Below are 27412 nucleotides of genomic sequence, written 5' to 3'. Positions count from 1 at the left end.
CCATTTTCGGAGACACCATTAGCTCGCTTAGCAAAGTTTTCCACCCGCTGGTCTTCTTATTTCAGTCCGCATTTAGTGCATTTTTAATGGGTCGCAGTATCGATTCGAATTCCTCCGGCAGTCACACTGAAGAAACGGAACGAAGCGGACGCAGGGCGAAAGATACAGATACTTTTCGGGGAAGAGATACTTCTTCGTATTCGTGCGTGTTTCGTTTTCGTTTCGTCGAGAGAAATTGCACAAATTGACGGAATTGCACACCATCGAGCGGAAAATCGGTTCAGTGCTTTCGCAGATCGAAAAGTGCAATTAGTGTGTGCGAATTTGTGTGTGTGTGTGAGTGTCACCTCAAAGAGAGATAACGTCAAAAAGTAAAGAAAAAAAAAACCTGTGAAAGCAAAACTAAAATATGCTTAAACTACGGTTTAGCCAAGTTGCCAACTAGCCAAAAGTAACCAGCACACCGAAAATAGCCAACAAATCAAAAGAGAGGTAAATTAAAAAATTCAGAAATATTTAGCACTTTGTGGCAACCGGAATTCCACGAAACGCTTGCTGTTTGCATAAATTACAAAAGAAAATAGTTGCCGTTCGCCATATAATATTTGCAAATGCCATTGATAAATTCATTGGGGGAAAGGCATATTTTCCGCGAACTGGGAATAAGGGGAATTGTCGTCTATACTGCCATAATATATATTTACAATATATATATATTTATATGTTCGCCCGAGCTCTGTGGGCCCGAAAGAGCGATACGAAATTCCCAGAAACGCATTTTCTAATTTAGACCGATTTCTGAGAAGTGACAGACAGCCAAAGCGAACCAGCAGATACAAAGATACTCGTACTCGCACTCTCACAGATACACAGGCCAACCAAACACACACACAGCGTGGTTCGTGCGCCCGTATGTGTGTGTGTGTGTATGTTTGATGATGTTGGCAGCTGCTGTTGTTGTTTTTGTTCGGTCGGGCTATTGAATGAAAAATGCTGCTGCAAACATTTAACACCGCAAGCCAAGCTGAAATGAAGCTGGCCCTCACACAGGCTCGAAAACCGAGACACACGGACAGATCCAAGATACAAACACAGATGCAGATGCGAGCGCACGAGCAGATGCGGATACAGTGAAGCCTCGCTTAAGTGACGCACTTCAAGAAAAAATATACAACCGCATTCCACTGGGTGTTTTCCCACGACAAACATGACCATATCAAATATCACTGATAACATGAGCTGTCACAACTTGTATCGATTAACCCATGTTGGGCCTTTCCGCTAGAGAACTCTATAGCTTTTCTAACTTCGTTTCTTAAATTTAAGATGGTTTGGTAGAATATAACTTAACTGAAAGCAATTATTTTTTACTTCCAAAAAGAATACTAATTTAAAAATACTTTTTTTCAACATTTTTTTGAAAAAGCTTTGTCTATCCTAAGGCTACAAATAGTCATAGGTTTTTATATACAGTCAGTCACAAAAGTATTCTTTGCATGGTTTATAAACAAATTCAGTTATTTTTTAACATTAACAGTAACATATTGATTATTTTATTTATTTTATGGGTTTTAACACATATTTAATATATAAAAAATAACAACAGACGAACAAAAAGTAGCTTTATTGCTGTTTTAAACAAAAAGAAATTCAAAAAATCTTTGTGTCTTTGAAATTTAATTGTTATAAACAATGACTATTATTGACAACACATAGAATAGTTTCTCGTCATCATGTTGAGCCAAAAGTAGGTTCTTAACTCTAACTGTATGGTAAACCGTATGTTAGATACCCAGATCCCTACTTTAAAAAATAAAGTTAAATTAATCTTATCTTATTTTTATAACGAATATCCTAAGATATCTGTATTATATGATATGACACGATTTCCTGTAACTTGCATTACGTTTTAGCAAGATAGTGTTAGGAAATATGAAAGTTGGACTGCCAAACCAAAATTAAACCTTTATATTAGTGAACCTTTAGGATAGTTCTTCCTTCTTCACCGAGGCTTCACTGTACTTGCACTGTTCTCTTGGCCGCACCAATACCAATATCGAGACCCGGTTGCTGCTGTTATGGCCCATACCATATCGCAGTCGTTGTTGTTGGACCTCTGTTGTTGGCCATGGCTTCTTGCTAAAGGTGTATAAATGTAAAGGTGTAGCCGCTGAATTCGGCCGAAGCCGTACAACAACAAATGGTTGTGGAGAGGGAGGTGGCTAAAAGAGAGGAAGAATGGTAGGGGAACATGGGAACATCGCGCCGTTGTTGTACCCTTCATAAGAAAAGGTGTTATTAACTTCGTTTGTAATGCGTCAAATTGTTGTTGTCTGCGTTCGTTCCTCTCGCTGTCTGTGTGTGTGTGTGTGTGCACTTTTTGATTATTCTTGGTAGAAGCCGCTTTTACCATCCTCTTCCGCTCATTTCCTTGAATTTTCGTATTAAACTTGAGAGCGTTTTCAATTTTTTTTAATAGCTTTTCATGTGAAACGGTTTCTCGAACCAGGGGATAAGTGCAGTGTGAGTGTTGGAGCGAGATGGCTGCCAGCTAAGTGGGAGCGAGAGAGCGATCTTGCGAAAAAATGCCAAATTGTCTGCCCAGCAACTATCCCGCCTATCCCTCTCTCTCTCTACTTTATATATCCCTCTCTATCACTATATCATAGGTAGATTATTGCCCTCCTGCTTACAACCCCACCCCCTCTCTATCCCTCTTTCATCCCATTGTTGTTTGTTTTTCTTTATTTTTTTAGACGAGATTTTTCGTTGGAAATTTGATTTTGTTCGTTTATTGTTAATTGTTCGCGTGAATTTGTTCAATTGAAACGCAATGCCAAAAGTGAAATGTGGGCAAAACACTCAATTGTCAGTGTGTGAGTGTATCTCGAGTGGGTTCACAGAGGAAAACCAGGGGGGGGTACCAATATAGAGATGTTTTATAGAGAACTGCAATTACCGGAAAAACACAAGCACACATGTTGTTATTTACGTTACTGTATAAAGCCACAAAAGTGCTGCCATAAGTTTGTACATGTACTTAAGGCACTTCGGATTCCCCAGAATTTAATCCATATATAACCTTAGTTACACTAAGCACAATTCCTCTGTTTAGAGCATTTTTCTATAGCTGACTTAACTGTGTTTCTATTGAAAACCAATTATATAGAATCTCCTGAAATTGCATTGCAATTTGGCATGGCTATACAGAAAAACTATAAAGTATTTCCGCCACAAGGCTTATAAAAAATTCCATTTAACCTGATTAAAAAATACTTACATTTCTAAAGCTATACAAGGTGTTTTATAATCTGTGTAGAATTATAAAATCATATGGTTCTTGTAACTAAAACTAAAGTTACACGAACATACCATCAAAATGGAATTTTTCTTATATGATCCATTGTTTTTGAATCTCCATAGTCAACCCATTTGGAAGTTTGTATACCACATAAAGCTGAACCAAATATTGTTTATAAGCAAAGCAACTTAAACTCAAAAAACCAGTTCAAGTGGGGCTTATGTAAATTCTCTGTTTGTGCCCGCGTTTCGAAATATGAAATCTGAAGTCCCTGAGCGGTAACACTAGCAGCATGTTTGTTTGTTATGGCCAATAATAACGATATTGTATGTACGTATGTATATCGACTTGACCTTACCCTAAAGTTGTTTTTGTCCCCGTCTTTATCGTTATCTCAGCGCATGTCAGCCTGCCACCCCCTCACCCACCACCACCCACCACCCACCAGCACCCACGTTACCCCATCACCCAAAAGCCCCATGGTTACCTACATATTTGCTTTTCCCTGGAAAAGCCAACGAAATGCTTTTGATTGTTCTAAGAATTTTGTTTCGTTTCAACTTTGCAAACGTTTCTGTTGATAAGCGAGTGTGTGCATGTGAGTGGGTGTTGTGTTGTATACAAAGGTGTGTTGATTTTGCGGTTCGTAGTAATTTATCAATGAATTTGTACAGAGCCTTGTGTAATCTCCCAGAGATTGTCCGACTGGCAACGCATTCGCAAAGGTCGATTCAGTTCTTTAGATAGCCGATTCGTAATCGCTAAATTTAAAACTATTTAATCAATCACGTTTACGACCCATTGTTAGCTGCCTTATTGGTGAATAAAATGACATGTTACCTGCTCGAAAGTTCAGTTAAAATTCAGCTCGAAGCAGGTAGAACATTGAATACTTTAATAAAAATTGATGGTTTGGAAATAGTACTAGAAACACAGTCACGTTTTTGGTGATAAACCTACCCCAATAATGATTTTTGGTGATAAATAAAAAGTGAATAAGTGTTCTTTGCAAATAATGAAATACTAAACTGTGTATCTTGAGGATTAAAATTAACCTTATTTTAAAGTCTTTATTACAATACTTTTCTTCAGAATTTTCCTGAATAATCAAACTTTAATCTTAAAGATTTAAGGTCTACATTATTACCATTTCTATTGCTTAGAAATCTCCTTGACTTATGAATAAACAACATTATTGACTTTAAACCATTCATATAACAACCTTTTCGTGACAAAATAATCTTTATGATAGGTTCAAAAACCTTTATCTAAGTTATTCACGATTTCAGCGTATATGTGAGCCTTCATTCAAGATAATACGATTATGATATCACCAAGCTACCAAAACAAATCTCGCACACTCCTAAGATACACACGTGGAATGTACACACATATTAATCTATATACAGTTTGTCAAATAATTCTTTGCAAAAGGAAAAATGTCATTAAAATTCATTTTAAAGTTGTATTTTTATTAACAAGAATAGGACTTATTTAATTTTTTCTTTTATATTATGGTTAAGGTGCTTAATATCTACAACTATGAATAAAAAACAGAACATATTTCAGCATGAAACTTAGGAAAAAACAACAAAAACAAAAATTCAGAACATAATCAGTTGTCAATTAATTCTTTGCAAAATGTAAACAGTAGCTAAAGAAAGACACAAAACAAAGTAACGGTAACTAAATTTCGAGAAAAATGAACACGTTCGTTTTTGTTATGTTCTTATCTCCCATGATCATTTCGAATTAACTATTAACAAGTGCACAAGTGATCCTAATCCGCTGTTTAAACAATGCCTGGCAAAAGAGTTGATGAAAACCTTATTCAATTAGTTTATTACAACTATTACAATAATAAAACGGCAAAGGAATTATCAACTATGTTTGATATTAAACTAAGGACAATTTACAACATAATTAATCGAGCGGAAAAACAAAACCGTCTGCATTTAAACAATTCTCCAGGCAGGCCACCAAAGCTTACCAGACGAGACCATTCAAAAATTTTGAAAAATATTAATAATAATCCGCAAACTACACTTAGGCAGTTGGCTCTGGACTTAAAAAATGATTGCAACAAAATAGTGAGCCACGAGACCATCAGAAAAGTTCTCAACACACACAAATACTCTTCCCACGTAGCCAGAAAGAAACCTTTGCTTTCTGCTATTAACATCGATAGGCGGCTAAAATTTTCTATTGCCAATGCTAACAGGCCGGCGGAGTACTGGAATGACGTGATTTTTTGTGATGAGACCAAAATAATGTTGTACTATCATGATGGACCCAGCAAGGTTTGGAGAAAGCCCAACACAGCCTTAAAACAGAAGAATATCATACCAACAGTGAAGTTTGGAAAGCTATCCGTAATGGTTTGGGGATGTATTTCATCCAAGGGCGTCGGAGAACTCCGAATTTTTAACGACATTATGACCAAAGAATTTTATTTGGATATTTTGAAAAAAGAATTGACCAAAAGCGTCGTTGATTTTGGCTTCATTAACCCTCAAAACCCAAATAAGCTTCAGTACAAGCTTTATCAAGACAACGACCCCAAGCACAAATCGTGGATTTGTAGGAACTGGCTGCTGTATAACTGCAGCAAAGTAATTGACACTCCTGCCCAGAGTCCTGACTTGAACCCAATCGAAAACTTGTGGGCTTTATTAAAGAAGAAGGTGGCTAAACGCGGTCCGACCAATAAAAATGCTTTGATCAAAGCGATCCATGAGGAATGGAAGAAAATACCTGAGTATTATGACTTAAATCAACTTATTCAATCTATGCCTCGTCGCCTGAATGCTGTCTTGGATGCCAAAGGACACCACACTAAATATTAGAAAAATAACGGTTATATTTTATATGATTTCGTTTCGAATTTAACCAATGCTTACATTTTGCAAAGAATTAATTGACAACTGATTATGTTCTGAATTTTTGTTTTTGTTGTTTTTTCCTAAGTTTCATGCTGAAATATGTTCTGTTTTTTATTCATAGTTGTAGATATTAAGCACCTTAACCATAATATAAAAGAAAAAATTAAATAAATCCTATTCTTGTTAATAAAAATACAACTTTAAAATGAATTTTAATGACATTTTCCCTTTTGCAAAGAATTATTTGACAAACTGTACATAGTTCGTGTTCCGTTACGTTCCTTAACAAAAGTTCTGTGAGCTCATGGTCATAACTTCAGCTCAACCCAGACTCAAGGAACCCGAACCCGGCGTCACAAAAGTATCTAGGGAAACCATCTTTTTATTTTGGCCAGAACAAAAAACGAAAAAAAAATCATTTGGGCCTAACCCGGACCTGGAGCGAATTAAGTTGAATTTTGTTAGTGCTTTCGTTTAATCAGAAAACCGCACACAGACAGAAGAACTCCATGACTTCACCATCATGTGAGTACCGTGTGCATATTTTCCAGGAATTTTTCCACCCGTATGTGTTGGTGCGATGGATTTATCATGGAGAAGCCCGTTCGCTGTGTGCGAATTTCCAAGAAATCGCCTCTTTTCACATTAAATGTTAATATTATTATTTTCGTTATTATCGTTTTGGGGCCTAGATAATCAGACTCTTTTTTCCCCACCTGCTCGTGATAACAAAGAGAGAGCGAGGCCAGATAACAAATTCGAGCGTAAACGTAATATAAACAGAATGATTCCTACGTCAATGGAGAGATATTGTATCTCTAAGGCCTCTAAAGACGACCCGTCGAACATAATCAGTCTCGAACTTTGTTTAGCTCGTGCCCCATCCGAATTTACTGGAAACGCTAATTAAAGTTCCATATATGTATGTACATATGTCAGTTTGAGTGCCGAATCGCCATGATGAGAAGCGTTTGTTTATTTTTCGCATTTCCTACCCGTAGAGCAATGAATGGGCAAATTACGAATCCGAGTGCCCAAAGCGTAATAAATCTCATTTCAATTTTCCTGCGAAAAAATATATCAAAATGAAATACACTTTCTCAGGATCCCCAGACCCGAGGCAGCCCCCTTCTTACCACCCCAATTCCATTCCCATTCCCATTCCAGTTTCTTGGCACTTTACTGCTCCGCTTTGCATGTGATTTTATTTTCAAGCGAACTTCATTTGCGAATTCCCAGTAAATGCAAAACAAAATGGAAAGAAAAAAGATGCGACGTCGGCAGCAACAAAAAGTAATTGAATTCGCTTTAAAATCCTTCGCCTCTGCCCCGCGAATTTTTCGCTTCTGAGTCGCTGGCTTTTTCATTGTTGTTGAGGTTTCTTCTCGTCGGGAGTTTCCTTGACTTGGCAACAGGGTTTATCGAATTTTTCACTAATTTTGCAATAAGTAAAATTTTATTTCGAAGTTTATGACACATTCGTGACCATATTGTTAGCATGTCTCGCTGTAGTAACATTTTTAAAAAATTAAAAAAAATGGGTGGTTATATGTACAAATACGTTTAAGCGCTACATTTGTTACTATTAAGGTTTTATGAATTACTTTTAAATTTATAACTTTTTTAGTAAAGTTATAAAAATATATTTTTTTAAATAGATGTGTTGATAAAGCAAAAAGATGGTAAATACTTTAAAAATAATAACACTCTTCCCGCGGTAGTTAAATTTAAAAAAAAATAAAAAGCTTGGGGTTTTATAAAATTTGACCTATTAATATTGTAAGATTGACTTTTAAATTTATTATTTTTCTTTAGTAAAATTATAAAAATATTTTTTTTTAAATAGATATGTTGATGAAGCAAATTGATGGTAAATACTTTGAAAATAATAACATGCTTTCCTATGTTAATCATATTACAAAGCTGAGGAATTTTTTTTGGTAATAGAACCTATAATTTATAGAGTATATTTATTTTTGTTAAACTTCTGACTTGTGCTCCTTTGTGTGGTTCGCTTTTTTTTGCACTAGCCCACATTCCGTCCCCCATTCGCCCCGTTGACCGCAATTCATGCTGCTTTTTGCTGCTTTTGCTTTTGCTGCTTTGTTGTGACAATTTCTGCGTAAAACATAATACATACAGTGGGACAGCCAGCTAAGCCATGACTAAGTTGTTGTTGGCCAAGTTGCTGGGAAGGTTACAAAAACTCATTTCGAGTGCCCGGGCACCAAATGGTTTTTTAATAACGGGCCTTGACGACGGCGGGCGGAACAAAAATTATTCACTTACAGATAATAAGATTGGATTTGGATTGTTTAGACTTGGGAAATAAACACCCAGCTACAAATTGGCAATTTTGGTATGAGCTCACTGTTGTAACCCAACCCTTTTTCTCTGTATTGACTTGTATATTTCTTCTCTTTAAAAACTGTACACCTTTTGGGATTCCCCTGACTATTTTAAAATATCTAAAGATTATACATAAATATGTATGGTTCGTAAGAAATAGAAATATTTATTTAAATGTGTATTTATCAAGGCTTAGCGAAACCTTTTTGAATTTAATCAGAATGTCTATTTTAAGATACTCAGTTTGCGTTTTAATTTGTAGTAAATACAAATAAAATGACCTTTCCTGCTCCACTTTTGAATCCCCATTTCTGTTAAATTTTGTATTTATTCTGCATATTTTTCCACTGAAATTTTGAGGGTGGTGAATCCCCCGTTCATTAGAGGCAGTCGGAGTCCCTTATTAGCCATTCAAACCACTTTGAGTTGTTGGCTTTCTTTCTCCCATGCCCATCCGTCTCCGCCCGGCTACATTTATCAACATTTTTACCCCGAACAAGTTATGTATTAGATCATTATCCGCATTTGGATTTCTGACGAAATTTCGCATTGTCTGCAACGGCGCAGAAAAACTTCAGCTGCTCGATGGCTCCGCGTGGCAACTGGAAAGAGTGGAATACAAATAAAACTAAATGTAAAGAGCGGAGAGCCAAGAAAAAATTCAGCTCGACGAGCCCTCGAAACACTCGGCTGATAAAAATGCACGAGGTTGTATGTGGTGTGTTAGTTCACCCGGAGTTTCGGTCCCTCAGACAGCCTGCTGCTACTCATTGTCTGAGTGACTCATGGAACGCCTTGTCCTACCTACGGATACCCTCCCTGTGTACTGAGCGAAAAGAAGAGCTAAATCTAAAAAAAATTTTAAAAACAATTAAAAGACTAAAATAGCTAATCTCTTATTATTATGTATGTCTTATATTAATTGTTTAGTAGATTGTAAAACACTTTTAAGAAATCCTTGTTTTTCAGTTCCTTTGCCATTCTGTTTTATCCTTATAATTCCGAAAGTATTTTTATGGAAGGTCCCGAACAGTGTCGGATCCAGAATTTGAAAATGGGGGATATACAAAAAAATTTGTTGAGTGGAAATCAAAACTTTTGAATAAAAAAACTGTACACATACTTTTTAACGCGAGTGGAGGTACAGCCCCCCCCCCCCCCACCAAATATTTATTTTAGTTACTATATTATTACAATTAATATTAAATAAATAATTCATATTAATATTTAAAGAACCAAAAATACCTAGCCTAAATATAAAACCCCCTGATTTCAGATCAAAACCATCCACCCACCAAATATTTATTTTAATAACTAGATTATTAAAATAATTTAATATATAATCTATAATATTTTAAGAAAACCAAAAATACCTAGACTAAATTTAAAACCCCTTGATTTCAGATCGGTTTCTCCTTAACCTTTTTTCTATTTTTCCGGTGTATTTGTCCAAGCGGATCCAGTCCCTCTTGTTAATCCCGAGTTCGGCGATTTATCTGCCGTTTCAGTTTTGTATTTCCATTGAAAAATTTTGTTACTGGCCTGCCGCTGTCTCATGCGGGTCTCTTGGAATCTGAAGTTGAATCTTGAGTTCAAGTCACTCTTTTTGTATTTCATCATAGTCGAGTCTCTCGATTAGGGGAAATATAATAATAATCTGCGGTTAAATGCAAACGATCGTGTCATACGTTAGCCAGAATGTATTGATTACTCACCCGATGAAATCGTACGATTTGAGTGGAATAAATTGCCTGTAGCACGTGCGGCATGGAATCGTGTATGGAAAAGTATCTGTATCTATAAAAGTGTGCAAATTACCGTTAGACCCAGTCAGGCCAACGGTGAATACGAATTGAATGGCTGGGGCCTCATTATCCGTCGGACACTCTATAATTTGAACGGCAGTGCCCCCACACATGTCGTTTTCCAGCTAAAACACTTAATTTATAATTTTTCAATTCTCGTTAAAAAGCTGCAATTTTGACTGTTTACTGTTTGTGGGTCGAATTTCCGGGAAGTATGTTTAATATTTTCCCTTCCATTTTTTGGGAAAAAGTTGTGAAAATATATGCACTGTTAATTGCTTGGATTGTTCGACAATGTTTTCTGTACTGTTTGATTAGGCCCAAACATACATGCCATCATATTGTATGTACATATGTGTATGCGGCTCGTTAGGTGATTAACACTAGGGAATTCCGTGGAAATCGTTGAGGGTTGATAGCAGCTGAGGAGGTCGAACAACTGCCGATAACTTTAAAGAGATAAACGTTTGCCTGCCATCATTGTTCCAGCGAATTCTCTATTTGGCCCACACCAAATCAAATCGAATTATATATGAACATTAGCTGGGGATTTCTGCAAAATTCCTCATTGCAATTGCCCATGATTCCCAGAATTGATAAACATTATTTCCGTTTAAGTCCTGCCCCGATGTATGTACATACTTCTATGATTACATATCGCAGCCTTGTTCTTGGTAATTTTTAATTAATCGCTGCGATAAACAATCTTGGTTAAGTTCACATAAACAGCGCGATTTTAATCGTTAGTGCGAAGATTGAATTTATGGTCAAAACAAGACGTGTTTTATTGGAAAGCACTTGCTTATTTAAGGGCCCTACTCTTGCCAAACTCACTTCAGAATTTCGCAATAGATTAGAAGCAACTTAAACTTATATTTCCATGAATTTGGTTAGGAGAATTAGCTTCGACTACCAATAAATTATTGGTTTCTAAGAGGTTGTACTCATAGTGCAGTTCCAAATACCGAATACAAATTTGATGAATAAACTGTTTTTAAACTGATTTTTTTTAATAAGTCTTTAAAGTGATTCAGAACCAGAAAATATTAAATTTTTTTTAAGCTAAAAAATAACATTTGTAAACTTCTTGTTTCAAATCTAAGGTTAGTCAAAAACATAAAATGAATGACGTTTCCTTCGGAAGTGTACATTTTTCAAAATTTTTTTTTAAACTTCTAAATTCTGCTTAATTAAAATTCCTAGAATTGACTGAGCCTTAAACAAATAAATATTAAATATGATTTCGACGGTCAAAAGTCACACTTCAATATAAATCATAGCGTCCAGATTTCTTTATTTTAAAATATTTATGAATTTCCGAGAATTCAAAATAATTAACAATTGTTGTGTATTTTTTTAAATTCATGTCAAGAATTTCCTTGATATGTTTATTCTGGAGAAAAACCTTCTGAGTTTATACATTTCAAATACCCATAAAATCACCAAGTTAGAGGATTCAGTGAATTCCTGGAATAACTGCTGCGGCTACACCATGACTGAGCGCTGACGATCAATCAGAGGTTTTATTGGCCAATGATCTAATTATTTCGCCATTAAGGGAAACGGCCACCTGCAGAATTCGATTAAAAAACCGCAGTGATATTGCTCATAGTCGTAGTCAGTCATATTATGCGATTTCGGGTAACTACCCAGAATTTCCACCACTAAAAGATGACTCAGTATATAGTATAAACCGTACCTTAGCTCCTTTTTATATGGCCAACTTCGGAACTAGATGACGCACCTTAGTGATGTGGGTGCGATAAGGACTTGTCGCTGCGCGAATTCAATTACTCAGCGGAAACCCACTTCCCCCGTAGACAAAATGACATGCCCACGAATTAAACCGAATTTACCAGTGAATAATAACAGATTTTCATTGAATGAGTGCTTACTGTTGGCGCCTGTTTCGGGTTTTCTAGTAATAGAGATAAGCCAACATGACCCAGAAGTCAGTCATATGTAATGTGGGGTTTTTGAGGTTGGTGGGGGGCACTACGTGCATGGCGTGGTGTGTACTTACTTTCCACATTGATTTCATCAGCTCTCCATGGGCGAGTATCTAAAAATAGGATGAGCCCATTACAATTTGCTGTGTATTTGTGCCTGTGTAGTTGCTCTTCTGGGGGGAATTGATGCGTGGGATTGGAATGCCATTGTTTATCGTCCTCATCTGCATGACGAGATCCCCAGATCCCTCCCTGGATGAGTCAATTTGCGGGGGATATGAACATGTATATCTCCCAGATGATCAGCTGGGGGGAATACCATTAATCAGTAGTTAGACAATAGCATTTAATTGCCCATTTGACCGGAGAACGAACGAGAGTCCCTTTGCCACTGGAGAATTGGTGAACTTCTCCGCCAGTCTAAGTGGGTAATTAATGCACTGGTGAAGCCCCCACCAAGTGGTTCTTTGCTGTAGGTCAAGACATTTCACACGCCGCCGGGGAAACTGGACAAAACTCGTTCCACTCGGCTCCCGGCTATTTCTGGATCTTGCGAAATGTTCGGAGGGCAAATATTGAAAACGAAACATGCTAACTAAGCTAGTCAATAATTAAGTTGTGATTAACGGGGGTTCTTCTCTTACAAGGTAATAGTTACCCAAAGTTATATACTCTTCAGACATCAAAAAATTCCGTTTCAGAAGCTTGTAACCAAGCTATAGGCTATTGTTTTACTGCTTACCTTCTTATATCAATCCATAAAATCTTTTTTAATATAATACTAACGTCATATCTATATTATTTCATTATTCCAGAAAGCAACCGGAAAAACCCACCCCAAAAACTTATAGATCTTCCAATGGGCCATTATCTCAGCAAGCCCTCTGTACGAGCCAATAGCCAGGATAAGAGCGATCTGCCCGTGAGTTCGAGCCCCAGAGAATCCGCAGCACTAGTGGAGACAATTGGTCTGGACGAGGAGGAGCTGGAAGAGATCTACACGGAGGCCACGTCCGTCACATCGCCGGCGGAAGTGCGTCAGATCATAATTAAAATCCAGTTGGCCAAAATGGAGAACGGCAATGCAGCAGGTCAGGTGGCAAGTCACCTGGATGAGGACGTGGTGCAGGTGGAAGGGGCCACAGACGCCTCGGTGTCTGCGGACACGCTAAATGCAAATGGGCAGATTGTGAATGTGACGCTGGAGGGCGGCAATGGGGAAGTGGGCGTGGTGACGAATCGAACTGCTGGCAGTTCGACGGAAGCGCCAAAAAACGAAAGACAGCCCGTGAATAATAACAATTTAGCGGGAAGCGTCGGCGCTGCGATAAGTTCGTTACAATTGCACGACGGCAACAGCAACAGCAACAGCGGTCCCAGCAGCAACATCAGGCCCATCAGCAACACCAACTACCCTGTGAAAAATGACGACGACGACGACGATTTCGATGAGTCGCTGCTGCGTCGGCGTCGCAGCAACAGCAACAGCAACATCCACCAAAACCACGAGGCCGAAGTCGTCGAGTATTGCGAAGTGCTCGAGTCGCTGCCAGTCAGCAATATGTTGTCGGCGGGAACGCAACACACTAGCAAGCCAGGTGGGCAAAAATAAATTAATAGATACAAGAGAGTTTCTCTTTAATTCGAGAAGTGCACAGCGAGAAATTCTACGATTTTTGATTTTATAAAAAAAACTAGTTGCTAATTTATGAAAATTCTCAGAAAGATTGGTGTCATTCTAAAACATCTTACTTATTTGGAACTTAAAGAAAAATCATGTTATCGTATGATGTTCAACTTATTTTTTTAATTTTTAAAATATGATAAACTGCACACATAAAAACTGCATACCCCAAAACATTCCATTAAATCAAAATTTGCTTAGTGTATTAAAAACAAATTCAAATGCAAAAGAGAAGTTTCTCTTTGAATTGAGAAGTGCACAGCAAACAATTTACCAAGCTTTTCTTTTCTTTAAAAAAAATATTATTGCCCAAAAAAAATGGAAATATTAGTGACCTTCAAAAAAGTACTTTAAGGAAAATACAAGTGGCTAAATTTTCCTTATTTTTAAAATATCTGTAAATGTAATAAACTAAAATTTGATTAGTGATCTCATGATTGAAAACCGAAAAGTTAGTTACCCTAAGGCACTCCATTACATCAAAAATTTTGCAGAGGATTAAAAACCAATTAAAATCTCTTTTAATCTTGCGTGTGTTTAAATAAATGGTTTTCTTTATAGATATTTAAATATGATAATCCACAAAACGATTAGTGATGACGTGGTTGCCAACATTAAAATACAATATTCCTAAAACTTCCATTAGATGAATATTTTTATAGTATACAAAAACCAAAAGAAATAAACAAGCGAATCTAATCAGTTATATGACTGCATGTACTTAAAGAAACATAAATTTATGATTAAAAAACGTAAAAATCAATGAAAAAAATTGTTTTGGAATAACAAAAATCCGCATAGAGTGAAACACTCTTATCAGATCAGTGAATAAAAAAATAAATGTAGCAATAACTTTCTCACTGTGCACGAGATAGTCAAATTTAAAGAGAATCAAAACAAATCTCATCAAATTTAAAGTGAACCAAATTAATCATAAATTGTTTTTCCCAAAATCAGTTTCCAGAAGCAATAATAGCAACAGTTGCTGCCGAAGTCGCAGCAGTAAGACATTATCCATGGGCGCGGCAACATCCTCATCATCCTCATCCGCCGGATCCGCATCCGGATCCTCGAAGCGGCGATGCTGCAAGTGCAAGTGCCGCGATGCCTTCCGAGGACTGAGGGACATGCTGCCGAGCAGCAATTCAGTGAGCAATAAGAAGGACTCCGGGGCGGTGGCGACGGTTCCGCGGAAATCCCGGACGGCGGATCGACGCTCCACCCCGCCCACTTTGGGTTCATCGAGTGGGACTTCCCAGCATCGGATGCAAGGCCAAAGGAAGCGGAACTCCGTGGCCGTTTCGGATGCGAGCCATCACCATCACCAGGTGATCATCCGGATAACGTCGCCTCGCTTCGTGGTCGAGTCGCCCAATGGCAATCGGGTCACTGTGGTCACCGAGTCCGCCGCCCCCCAACCGCCTCAGACTCCTCCCCAGCCACGCCCACCTACGTCGGCGCCCGCCCCCGGAATACCAGGCGTATTGGGTAATCCCGCGCTCGGAGGCCGCAACATGACCGTGCACTCGCAAATCGATTTCATGCACTGCCTGGTTCCCGATCTGGAGAAGATCACGAATAGCAGCTTCTACTGGGGCAAGATGGATCGCTACGAAGCGGAGCACCTGCTCGAGGGCAAGCCCGAGGGCACCTTCCTGCTCCGCGACTCCGCCCAGGAGGAGTTCCTCTTCTCGGTCACATTCCGCAAATACGGCAGATCCCTGCACGCCCGCATCGAGCAGAGCGGCCACAAGTTCAGGTGAGCACTCGTCCTTATCTGGGGTGATTTTCAAAAAGTTCCCCGATCGCATTTCCACTTAAAAGCCTACTTGGGCGGTCATTCATTATTAGATTAATTCATGCATGTGCCGGTCAATGGAACATTGAAATTCTTCGGAATTTAGATTAAACGATTTTGATAGCATCATTAATATTCTAATAATATATGAGTTCATTATAGTACAATTTATACTTGGAAATGGAAATTTTTAAAATTTTTTGATGCGTAGTGCAGTTGATTTAGCTTTGAACCAAACTCGTTAAAAATTTAAAATATGAAACATATTTTAGTTAGATTTTCTGAGAAAATTATTAAGTTTTGGTATTAGTTGCATTAGATTAGAAACTTAATAGGTCACTAGAATATATTATCAAGGACACTACTTTTTTAAATAAACCTCAAACTAACCATATGCCTTCCTTTATTACAGCTTCGACTGCCATGATCCGTGTGTGTTTACGGCGCCCACGGTGACCGGATTGCTGGAGCACTACAAGGACCCCGCCTGCGTGATGTTCTTCGAGCCCTGCCTGACGATGCCCCTCCACCGGAGACAGACCTTCTCCCTGCAGCAGTTGTCCCGGGCCACCATCGTCACCAACACCAGCTACGATGGGATCAACCAGCTGGAGCTGCCCGGTCGGCTGAAGAGCTACCTCAAGGAATACCACTACAAGCAGAAGCTGCGCGTCAAGCCCATCGATCAGAACACACCGGTGCCGTACTACGGCGATGTATAGCGGGAGGAGCAGCAGGTGGGCTTCACCTACTACGAGGATGTGGAGAGTGGCAGCGAGGAGGACGAGGACGACGACGAGGGGGTCATACGGGTCTCGTATGTGCAACATGCCGAGGTGGTGGCCCAGCTGCAGCAGGCCACCACGGCGCCAGGAGGAGCCCCTGGTAGATCCGCCAATCTTCAGGAGCAACTCAGCCGGCTGCCCAATCGCATGGTCGCCGCCTTTGGCCGGATGTCGGCCAATCTGAATTGCTATCAGAAGACTGTCTCCACTCCGGAGCACCGCTCCTCCTGATGGACACGAAGTAGCCGAAGGAGGAACTGCTACCCCCCAGAAACCAAAACTCAACCAGAGACAATCCCAGTGCAGCGTTTGCCGCCACCATAAAGTTATAGATCAAACGCAAAAACCATAAGCTACAAAAGCCCCAAAACGAAAATTGCTCACTTACTAAAAAGACTGTCATGGCTCGAAAAACTCACAGTTTTACCATCTCCATTTGAGAACTAAATGTACCCATTGCATCTCATTTAAAAGAAAGTAAAATGTATTGATATTTTGAATTGTGACCTTCTTGTTAGTAAGTCAGCGAGTTGTAGAATCAAAATCGCATCTAGCTAATTGTACTATAAACTAAGTATTATTACCTAAAGCAAAAACCCTCTCCTACAACCATAAGCATTGCAAAATGGAAAGCCCATCGAGCTTTTGGTTTTCGCAAGTATTCTTGTAATATTCTGTTGTATTTATTTTAAAGTATGGAATCTAAATTATGTGTAAATATGATCTACAAAGTACAGCCTAGTTAGTGTAAAACTCTCTCATTAGCCAAATTTCCAAATGTAATTTTCACCTATTTATAGTTATACCTTATTTATTTATTCGAAGTAATTTCGTTACCAAGCGAGTGCTTTGTTTTTACAAAAACTATCAGTTATACACGTGTAGAGCATTTGTAAATATTACCGATTTTCGCATAAGCTATAGCTATACTAAATATAATGAATTATAAATCATGTATTCCTACCTAGGTGGTTGCTGTTATTCGTAAACATTCAATAAGCAGTTGTTTCCAGGACCTATTTAATGTATTTTACATATCCAAAATGTTGATGAGCATGAGTATCAACATTCAAAAAACAAAAAATTAAGAAAGGAAGCCAAACAAATAAAGTTGAAAAAGATATTAGCAAGAGACTTAAGTCTGCGTTTTTAACTTTAGTAAGGGTGTGGAAGTGGAGTTCCAATGAAGGAGGCTTTTCTGACCCTTCATCAGCATTACTAGGGGAGTCTGACTGTTCGAGATGAAGCATTTCCAATTCTTCTTTCTATTGCAGGTAGTTTATAAGAATATTAAAACTAATTTTTTTTCCCATTATAATGGAACCAAAATTCTGTGTTGGTTGTTTTTGATCATATTCTCTTTACGACCTACGAAATCATATAGCCATAGAAACGACCGGAAAGTTAATGGGAAAATATTACTCTAAGGCACAGCAATTAAGATTTCAGAATTTTGAGCTTTATTATATAAAAGTCGGACCGGACGACTGTCATGGGAGCTATCGTAATCTTTGCATACAAATATTTCTTTAGTTTCTGTAGCTGCAAGGGTACATAAACTTATGCTTGCAAAAGCTAGGAAACTATCATGTTCAAAACATTTTTGTGGTTCTGATTCAACATAATTTCTAGAAAATCGTTATATGCAAAAGTATTTTTCATCGCATATTTCTATTTGGAGATAAGAAAACACATTTGAATTTTAGTAGTAGTTCATAGGGTTCTAGGAAAATTAACAAATTATATTTGCGAACGCTATTTTGAAAACGGTTCTAAGATATCAAATAGGTTCTAAAAATCATTTACCAAAAAAATAATCTGTTATTAAATGGAATGTAGAATGCTTTATATCGAACCCTTTAATATTTGACATTCGTTAAATGTTTAACATATTTTGATTAATAATAATTTGTAACACATAACTGTGGTACTAAAGATATTATTAATTTTTGTCTAAAGACCGGGAATAAATAAGAATAGTTGTCCCCAAGTATTTGTGTTAATCTTTTAGTTAAATTTAAAAATTTTAAATTAAAATATTACTTTTAAAATAATAATTTAATGTTTTTAAAATAATTTTAATAACGGTTTATATATGACCGTTTGGCGGGGATTGCGCCACCTGGTATATACCAAAAGAATATTCAGTATATAACGCTTAGCTGCACTGTTTGGGGGCAATTTGCGGCCAGCCGACGACTGGTCACACTGCTCTGGTCGCGTCAAAAAAAAGTCGGTGTACAATTTTTCACCACTACGGTTTGTTTTTTTCTGGCCGAGCACAGCACCTCCGATTTGCGATCCGTTTTCGGATGATAGCTCTGAGTGCGCTGCTAACCAAATACACGATCGGTATTATGAGCAACCTAAGCAATGGCAACAACAACCAGCAGCAGCAGCAACAACAACAGGGACAGAACGCACAACAACAACAGGCCCAAAATGAAGGGGGAGCGGGGCCGGAGTTTGTGGCGCCACCGCCCGGATTAGGAGCCGCTGTGGGCGTGGCAGCCATGCAACAGCGACAACGCCTACTGCAGCAGCAACAGCAGCAGCAGCAGCACCAGAATCCCGCCGCCGAGGGAAGCGGACTGGAGCGGGGCAGCTGCCTCCTGCGATACGCCAGCCAGAACTCCCTGGACGAGAGCTCCCAGAAGCATGTTCAGCGGCCAAATGGCAAGGAGCGCGGCACAGTGGGCCAGTACAGCAACGATCAGCACACTGCGCGGTCCTTCGACGCCATGAACGAGATGAGAAAGTAAGGATAACCCTAGATCCTGTCTGGGGATCTACATCAATTCGATCCTCTGACTTCCTACCCAATTAACATGCTACCTGCGACAGGGTCATTAAGTTTAAGTCCTTAAAAACGTGAATAGGTAACTCCCTTATTTAACTCCCGATCGATTTGACCATCTGTTCTGGGTCCAGATAGGACCATTCTGTTAAACCCCTAAAAACGTGATTCTTTGAGAAACCACAGTCAAGTAGCGAGTAGGAATTGATAAGAGGTTGTTGTAGCACACTTTAGGTAACTGGGTTCTTACCTTATCTTTATGTTTCTTACTACTCAAATAATTGCGATCTATTTCACTTGAGCAAATTATTCAAGAGCTAGCCTCGCCTATATTTGTCAGAAACCTGTATAATCCATATTGTTTTTAATTATTGGCATTGTCAGCATTGCTTTTCATAAACTGGTGATTAATCTTGTTTAACAGCCAAAAAATGTAAAGACATGTTCGAAAAATCTAATAACAGGTTTACTTATTTGTATAAAGCTAACCTTATACAGATTATTTGTTTTATCAGTGGAACTACCTTTAAAAATGTTGAAAAAATAGATAACTTAATATTGCTTCGTCATTAATTTATTCCTTGACTATTAACTCAGCCAAACCTTAGTCATTTGCATACAAAGATATGTGAGTTCTGTGACTTTTTGACCTACCCCAAAGTATACCTACTTTTAGCGAATCAGAATTTATTCTATAGGTATATTCTATATTTAAACCACCTCCCTTTGTTCCCGAACAAAGGCGACATAATTAAATCCCTGTATTGGACGGGACAGGTGGGCCGTCTGTGACTCGAGATTTCCGATTTGGGCCAAGATGCGAAAATATAATCGCTGAAAATGTCGGACGATCGTCAGTCGCATATTTGCGCAGTTCGCTTTGTTTATCTGTCCGTTGCTAATATTTGTGTTTGCACACTATATTTGCCGACGCTTTTGTCGTGGGGGCATTCGCATTAATTATTGTCTAGTATTTATTATGATGAGTTTACGCCTTCGGGTTTCGCATTGGGCCACGACCTTGAACTTGGCGGGGCCAAAGATATTTCGGTTTCGAGTCTTATTTCGATTTCGCTTCCGCGTCTTCGCTTATGGCTATCTGGAAAAGTACTGGCGGCGTGGAAACTTTATTGGCAGTTTACATAAAACAAGTTTTTTTAAGCCAATCGGAATCGGCGTCAAAAGTGAATGTGGTGTAACCCAAAAAAGTAAACCAAGCGTTGTAAACTGGATTCATGATTGGGATGGTATATAAACAATTGATTTTGGGAACTGAAAAAAAGTACATTTATAGGTTCTATTGTGAACACTTAATGTTTGTCATAAAATTCTTAAAATAATAACCGCAAATAATCTTACGATTTTCCGGACAAAAGATTTTAATATTTTGAGTAGTCATAAAATTTTACCGTGCTCAACTTTGCAAACAAAGCAAAATAATTTCCCGAAGCTATATTTACAATGCAAAACATACTTCCACGAAAAAAAACGAACACCTCAATTTACAAACATCTTTAGCCTTGAAAATAATTGGCACACTTTTGAGCTGTTTATTTGGCAATCAATACCGTCTATTAAGGGAATTCAATGGGTACATAATAAATGGAATTTTGATTTGTTTGGAATCGTTCGACTTAAGAGCTGTAATTTTTGATGCCAGTCGTTAATTTCAAGAAAACTACTTAGTAATAAAACTAAAATAAAAACTTTGTAAAATAATACCTATTTAAAACTAATGGTTCCCTTTTTAATTTTCAGACAAAAACAGCTCTGTGATGTGATATTAGTGGCCGACGATGTGGAGATCCACGCACATCGCATGGTCCTGGCCTCCTGCAGTCCGTACTTTTATGCGATGTTTACCAGCTTCGAGGAGTCGCGCCAGGCTAGGATCACCCTCCAGAGCGTCGATGCCAGGGCCTTGGAGTTGCTCATCGATTACGTTTACACTGCCACTGTGGAGGTGAACGAGGATAACGTACAGGTCCTCTTAACAGCCGCCAATCTTCTCCAGCTTACGGATGTGCGAGATGCCTGCTGCGATTTCTTGCAAACACAGTTGGATGCCAGTAATTGCTTGGGCATCCGGGAATTCGCCGATCTTCATGCCTGCGTGGAGCTTCTCAATTACGCAGAGACCTACATCGAGCAGCATTTTAAGTAAGTGGAAAAAGATTACGATGACGCACTATGGGTACACAAATATAAAATTGTTTTTATTTGCTTGCTAACAGATTAGAATCGATTGACTTTTCAAGTGTATATGTTGGGAAACCTAATTTATTTAGTTCTATAAGTTGCGTTGTAATTATTTTTATCAGCAATTCATGTTCTCGAAAAGTAACATTTAATTCATTATTGATTCAACCAGCATTTAAACAGATTGGAAAATAATGGCTCGCATAGTAGAAATCAGCACAATTAACAACAGTTTAAAATGCTAATTGTAATTATTCAGTGATCGGTTACCTAATGTGTATAATACTTGTTAAAAAGACTTAAAGATTAGGAAAATAATAATATGGCATCAATTTCACGTGTTCTTTGTTCAGACAGTAATTATTTTTGCTTATATTATTAAACAATGAAATGCGATCTTTTGTATTCATGGCACATATTAAATTAAAATACTTTAAGTTCAACGTTTTTTGTCAGTCATTCAAAATATACTATCAAATCGTTATTTATAAGACAATCACGTATTGATGTCTACGAGCACCTATAATGCCGCAATTCTGGGGTCTGTTATAAGATCACGTTTTCATTGTTATTTTAAAGAAACTTTGTTGTAGATTTGGTATACAGTTTAATTCTAGTAAGAACTAAATTTCATACTATTAATTAACTTAAATTCATAGTTAAGATTAAACCTAAGTCAAATCATTAACCAAAACAGCAATCTTTTATATTAATTTAATTAAGTGACTCAAAATCGAAAGCAAATGTGCAGTTAACTAAAATTGAACCGGTTTGCTGGCGATTAATTGAATTTCGGCTTACTGCACTCCGCTCCTTACTTCTACCCCAGTACTGACTGCTTGACTTTGGTTTTTTTACAGCGAGGTGATCCAGTTCGATGAGTTTCTGAACCTCTCACACGAGCAGGTCATCAGCCTGATAGGCAACGACCGGATTTCGGTTCCAAATGAGGAGCGCGTCTACGAGTGCGTCATCGCCTGGCTGCGCTACGATGTCCCGATGAGGGAGCAGTTCACCTCGGTGCTGATGGAGCACGTGCGCCTGCCGTTCCTGTCCAAGGAGTACATCACACAGCGTGTGGACAAGGAACTCCTGCTCGAGGGCAATATCGTATGTAAAAATCTCATTATTGAGGCGTTGACCTATCACCTACTGCCCACGGAGACCAAGTCCGCTAGAACGGTGCCCAGGAAGCCGGTGGGAATGCCCAAAATTCTACTCGTTATTGGCGGTCAAGCACCCAAGGCTATACGCTCCGTGGAGTGGTATGATCTGCGAGAGGAGAAGTGGTACCAGGCTGCCGAAATGCCCAACCGAAGATGTCGCTCCGGTTTAAGTGTCCTGGGCGATAAGGTGTATGCTGTCGGAGGCTTCAATGGTTCCCTGCGCGTGCGTACTGTGGATGTCTATGATCCCGCTACGGACCAGTGGGCCAACTGTAGCAATATGGAGGCCAGGCGATCTACCCTAGGAGTAGCTGTCTTAAATGGATGCATTTTCGCAGTGGGTGGCTTTGATGGCACAACAGGTCTTTCGAGTGCCGAGATGTATGATCCCAAGACTGACATTTGGCGCTTTATCGCCTCCATGTCGACGCGTCGCAGTTCTGTGGGCGTAGGCGTGGTTCATGGACTCCTTTATGCCGTCGGCGGCTACGATGGCTTCACCCGTCAGTGCTTATCATCCGTGGAGCGCTATAATCCCGATACCGACACCTGGGTAGCTGTGTCGGAGATGAATTCGCGGAGGAGTGGCGCCGGAGTGGGAGTGCTAAACAACATTTTGTATGCTGTGGGTGGACACGATGGTCCTCTGGTCAGAAGATCCGTGGAAGCCTATGATTGTGAAACGAACTCGTGGCGTTCGGTAGCTGATATGTCCTACTGTCGCCGTAATGCTGGTGTGGTGGCTCACGACGGCCTGCTGTATGTGGTCGGTGGCGATGATGGCACCTCGAACCTCGCTTCCGTGGAGGTCTACTGTCCAGACTCGGACAGCTGGAGGATATTGCCTGCATTGATGACCATTGGACGCAGCTATGCGGGCGTGTGTATGATTGATAAGCCCATGTGAATGGAAGAGCAGGGTGCATTGGCCCGGTAAGTACAATGAAATCATAGTTACCTAAACAAATCATAAGGTTCTCTCTTCTCCCTCCCAGCCAAGCTGCTTCGCTGGCCATCGCACTGCTGGATGATGAGAATAGCCAGGCGGAGGGCACGATGGAGGGCGCCATTGGTGGTGCCATCTACGGCAATCTGGCTCCAGCTGGAGGGGCAGCAGCGGTTGCTGCTCCAGCTGCGCCGGCTTTAGTACCTCAGCCAAATCATCCGCACTACGAGAACATTTATGCGCCCATTGGTCAGCCCAGCAACAACAACAACAACAGTGGCAACAACAGCAATCAAGTTGCAGCTGTCGCCAATGCTAATGCCAATGTCAATGCCAATGCCCCTGCAAATGCCGAGGAAATTCAACAGCAACAACCACCAGCGCCAACTGAAGCCAATGCCAACAACAATCCGCAACCGCCAACAGCACCAGCTCCAGCACCACCACAGCCACAACAGCAATCACAGCCACAACAACAACAACAACCTCAACGCATACTGCCCATGAATAACTATAGAAATGATTTATATGATCGATCTGCCTCGGGAGGAATCCTTGGATCCAGTAGCTCTGCCGCTTATGATGTTCCGAGAGCCGTGAGATCTGGCCTCGGATACAGACGTAACTTTCGGATAGATATGCAGAACGGTAAGAATCGAACCTAACGTTGCGCAAAAATCGGTTTGATTAGGTCGATTAATCAATCTTTTATTTAAATTAGCCCACTTGACTTTAAAATCTTTGCTAGTATTAGTTTGCCTTGCTTCCCGCGAATTTTATAAGCAAACTTAGTTTAAACATTTATTACGAAGCTGTGAAAAACGAAGCCAAACAAACATAAGTATACAAGCAAATGCGAAATATTTGCTAGCATTGGCAAACGAAGTTCAAATCAATTATTAGTTTTTGATCTAATTGGTCCAAATTAAAATCAACACTTAAACTTGAAAGTTGTGTGATCACGTGCAACATTTACTAAACTTACACTAAACTTTAATTTTTTCCCCAGGAAATCGCTGTGGAACCGGGCTTCGCTGCAGTCCTCTTTATTCCAACAGTCGTTCCAACTGTCAACGTCAGCGAAGCTTCGATGATACGGAGTCCACAGATGGCTACAATCTGCCTTATGCCGGAGCGGGAACTATGCGTTACGAGAATATCTATGAGCAGATACGGGATGAGCCTCTTTACCGGACAACCGCTGCCAATCGAGTGCCGCTCTATACACGTCTCGATGTTTTGGGTCATGGAATAGGACGAATTGAACGACACCTAAGCTCTTCCTGCGGCAACATTGATCACTACAATCTTGGAGGACATTATGCCGTTCTGGGGCACTCGCACTTCGGGACAGTGGGACACATTCGGTTGAATGCCAATGGATCGGGAGGAGCAGCAGCTGCCGGAGCAGGAAGTGGCACCTGCAATGTTCCAAACTGTCAGGGTTATTTGACAGGGGCTGGTTCCAGTGTTCCCGTAGAGTATGCCAATGTTAAGGTTCCTGTGAAAAACAGTGCCTCAAGTTTCTTCAGCTGCTTGCATGGCGAAAATTCGCAGAGTATGACTAATATTTACAAAACGTCTGGAGCAGCAGCAGCTGCTATGGCTGCTCATAATTCCCCGTTAACGCCAAATGTGTCTATGGAGCGAGCAGCGCGATCCGCTTCCGCCGGAGCTGCAACAGCGGTGGAAGAGCATTCTCCGTCAGATAATATTCCAAGCACATCAAATATCATTACCAATCGGACCACGGGCGCCATTCCGAAGGTGAAAACAACCAGCAAGGCAGCTAAAGAGTCGGGAGGATCTTCCACAGCTGCATCACCAGTTTTAGATAAAACTACATCCACTGGCTCGGGAAAAAGTGGAACTTTGGCCAAGAAAACTTCTACAGCAGCGACACGTTCGAGTTCTTCCGGAGATGCTAATGGAAATGGAACCTTAAATCGTATCTCTAAATCCAGTTTGCAATGGCTACTAGTTAACAAATGGCTGCCGCTGTGGATAGGCCAAGGACCCGATTGCAAGGTGGGTAGTACTTACTCTTATCAATATCAATGTTTTCATTATCCTTTAAATCTATCTTCCCATTAGGTTATCGACTTCAACTTCATGTTTTCCCGTGATTGCGTCAGTTGCGACACCGCTTCGGTGGCGTCTCAGATGTCGAATCCGTATGGCACTCCCCGTTTAAGTGGTCTTCCCCAGGATATGGTGCGTTTTCAGAGCTCCTGCGCTGGAGCATGTGCGGCAGCCGGAGCAGCTTCTACCATACGAAGGGATACTAATGCATCAGCTCGCCCATTGCACAGCACTTTAAGTCGCCTGAGAAACGGAGCGGAGAAAAGGAATCCCAACAGATTGGCTGGAAACTATCAATACGAGGATCCTTCTTACGAGAATGTTCATGTTCAGTGGCAAAATGGTTTTGAATTTGGAAGATCACGTGACTACGATCCGAATTCCACCTACCATCAGCAGCGTCCCATGTTGCAAAGGGCCAGATCGGAAAGTCCTACGTTTAGCAATCAGCAAAGGCGTCTTCAGCGACTGTCAGCCCAAGCTCAACAGCAATCGCAGCAAGCGATGCCTCCAGGATCGCCGGATCCCTACAAGAACTACAAGCTAAATGCGGATAACAACAGCTTCAAGCCGAAGCCCACGGCTGCCGAGGAGCTCGAGGGAGCTGTTGGTGGAGCAGTAGCTGAGATAGCTGCCCCGGAAGTGGATATTGAAGTCGTAGATCCTGTGAGTTGTAGCGATAATGAGACTGAGACAACCAGCAGTCAAAACAACCCTTCAGGCACTACCAACAGCAGCAATGTGAATGAGCACAATGATTAGAAGTCGATAAAATTAGTTCTGGCAGGGCAGCGTTTTAAGCAGTATATTAGTATTCATAGTTAAACTTCTCTAGAAACTTCTCAAAATTTTGTAAGACTTGTACGATTTTATATGGAATATAAGCTGGGTTTTATATTTTTTAGAATCAAAAGTGATAACAGTATGCAAGTAATTTTTTACTTGAATGTTTAATACAAAAATTCTTTATGTGCAGGTAATTTTTCATAATATTTAGTCTTTAGGGACTTTAAAATTCAACAGTCAGAAGTTTAACTGAATTTAATTTCTAATAATAACGCTACTCTTAAAAATTGGATCTCAGAAAACAACAACAGCAAAGAAGAAAACGACCAAAACCAATTCGAGCAAATTAAAAACATTTTAACAATCAAAAAAAAACCTTACTTGTAGAATTTGATATTACTATAGAAATGGGCGACTTTGTGTAACCAGCCAAAGCTCAAGATCGAATATTATGTTGCGTAATGTAGTTGTAGTTGAATCAAGAATTTTTGTGTGTCATGTGAAGTTATAATTAACCTAAGAGCCATATCATATCACTCTCCGTAACCACTTTAAGCACACCCATAAGCAATATGCATTTGATATGATAGTTTCATTTTCCACTGCCTACTCTAGTTTCCATTACATTGGCATTTGTCACTTGCTTCGTTTGAGTATGTTAAGTTATGGCTTTAAATCGAAACAATAATATTTAGCAAACTATTGTACAAGCTCTCCATTAAAACCTATTATTTAAGTCAATTAGAATTAAAGGTATTATTTACATGCATATATATACAAACGCATATACAATACTCCAAAATCGGTACATAATATAATCATACTTACACGTGTATTGAGTTTAACTAATTCATAATAAAAAAGTTCAACGAATCGAAATGCG

At 39.5% G+C, this 27412-nt stretch overlaps 2 protein-coding genes across 2 annotated transcripts; both read left to right on the top strand.

Annotated features, from left to right (window-relative positions):
* Positions 1-113: 113 nt before the first annotated feature.
* Socs36E (Suppressor of cytokine signaling at 36E) lies at positions 114-17687 on the top strand. The gene is made up of 4 exons (XM_017090197.4): positions 114-492; positions 13102-13884; positions 14928-15729; positions 16181-17687. The coding sequence occupies exons 2-4, from the start codon at positions 13146-13148 to the stop codon at positions 16488-16490; spliced, it is 1851 nt and encodes a 616-aa protein (XP_016945686.3). The 5' UTR covers positions 114-492; positions 13102-13145; the 3' UTR covers positions 16491-17687.
* A 1067-nt stretch (positions 17688-18754) lies between these two features.
* On the top strand, positions 18755-27408 carry kel (kelch protein). Its single transcript, XM_017083188.4, has 6 exons — positions 18755-19311; positions 21109-21510; positions 22410-23648; positions 23711-24309; positions 24671-25689; positions 25756-27408. The coding sequence occupies exons 1-6, from the start codon at positions 18866-18868 to the stop codon at positions 26503-26505; spliced, it is 4455 nt and encodes a 1484-aa protein (XP_016938677.3). The 5' UTR covers positions 18755-18865; the 3' UTR covers positions 26506-27408.
* Positions 27409-27412: the final 4 nt, after the last annotated feature.

Source organism: Drosophila suzukii, chromosome 2L (assembly GCF_043229965.1).
Source record: "Drosophila suzukii chromosome 2L, CBGP_Dsuzu_IsoJpt1.0, whole genome shotgun sequence".
In the NCBI taxonomy this organism is placed as follows: domain Eukaryota; kingdom Metazoa; phylum Arthropoda; class Insecta; order Diptera; family Drosophilidae; genus Drosophila; species Drosophila suzukii.
Note: the sequence above shows the minus strand (reverse complement) of the source record. Positions and strands in the feature narration are given on the sequence as shown.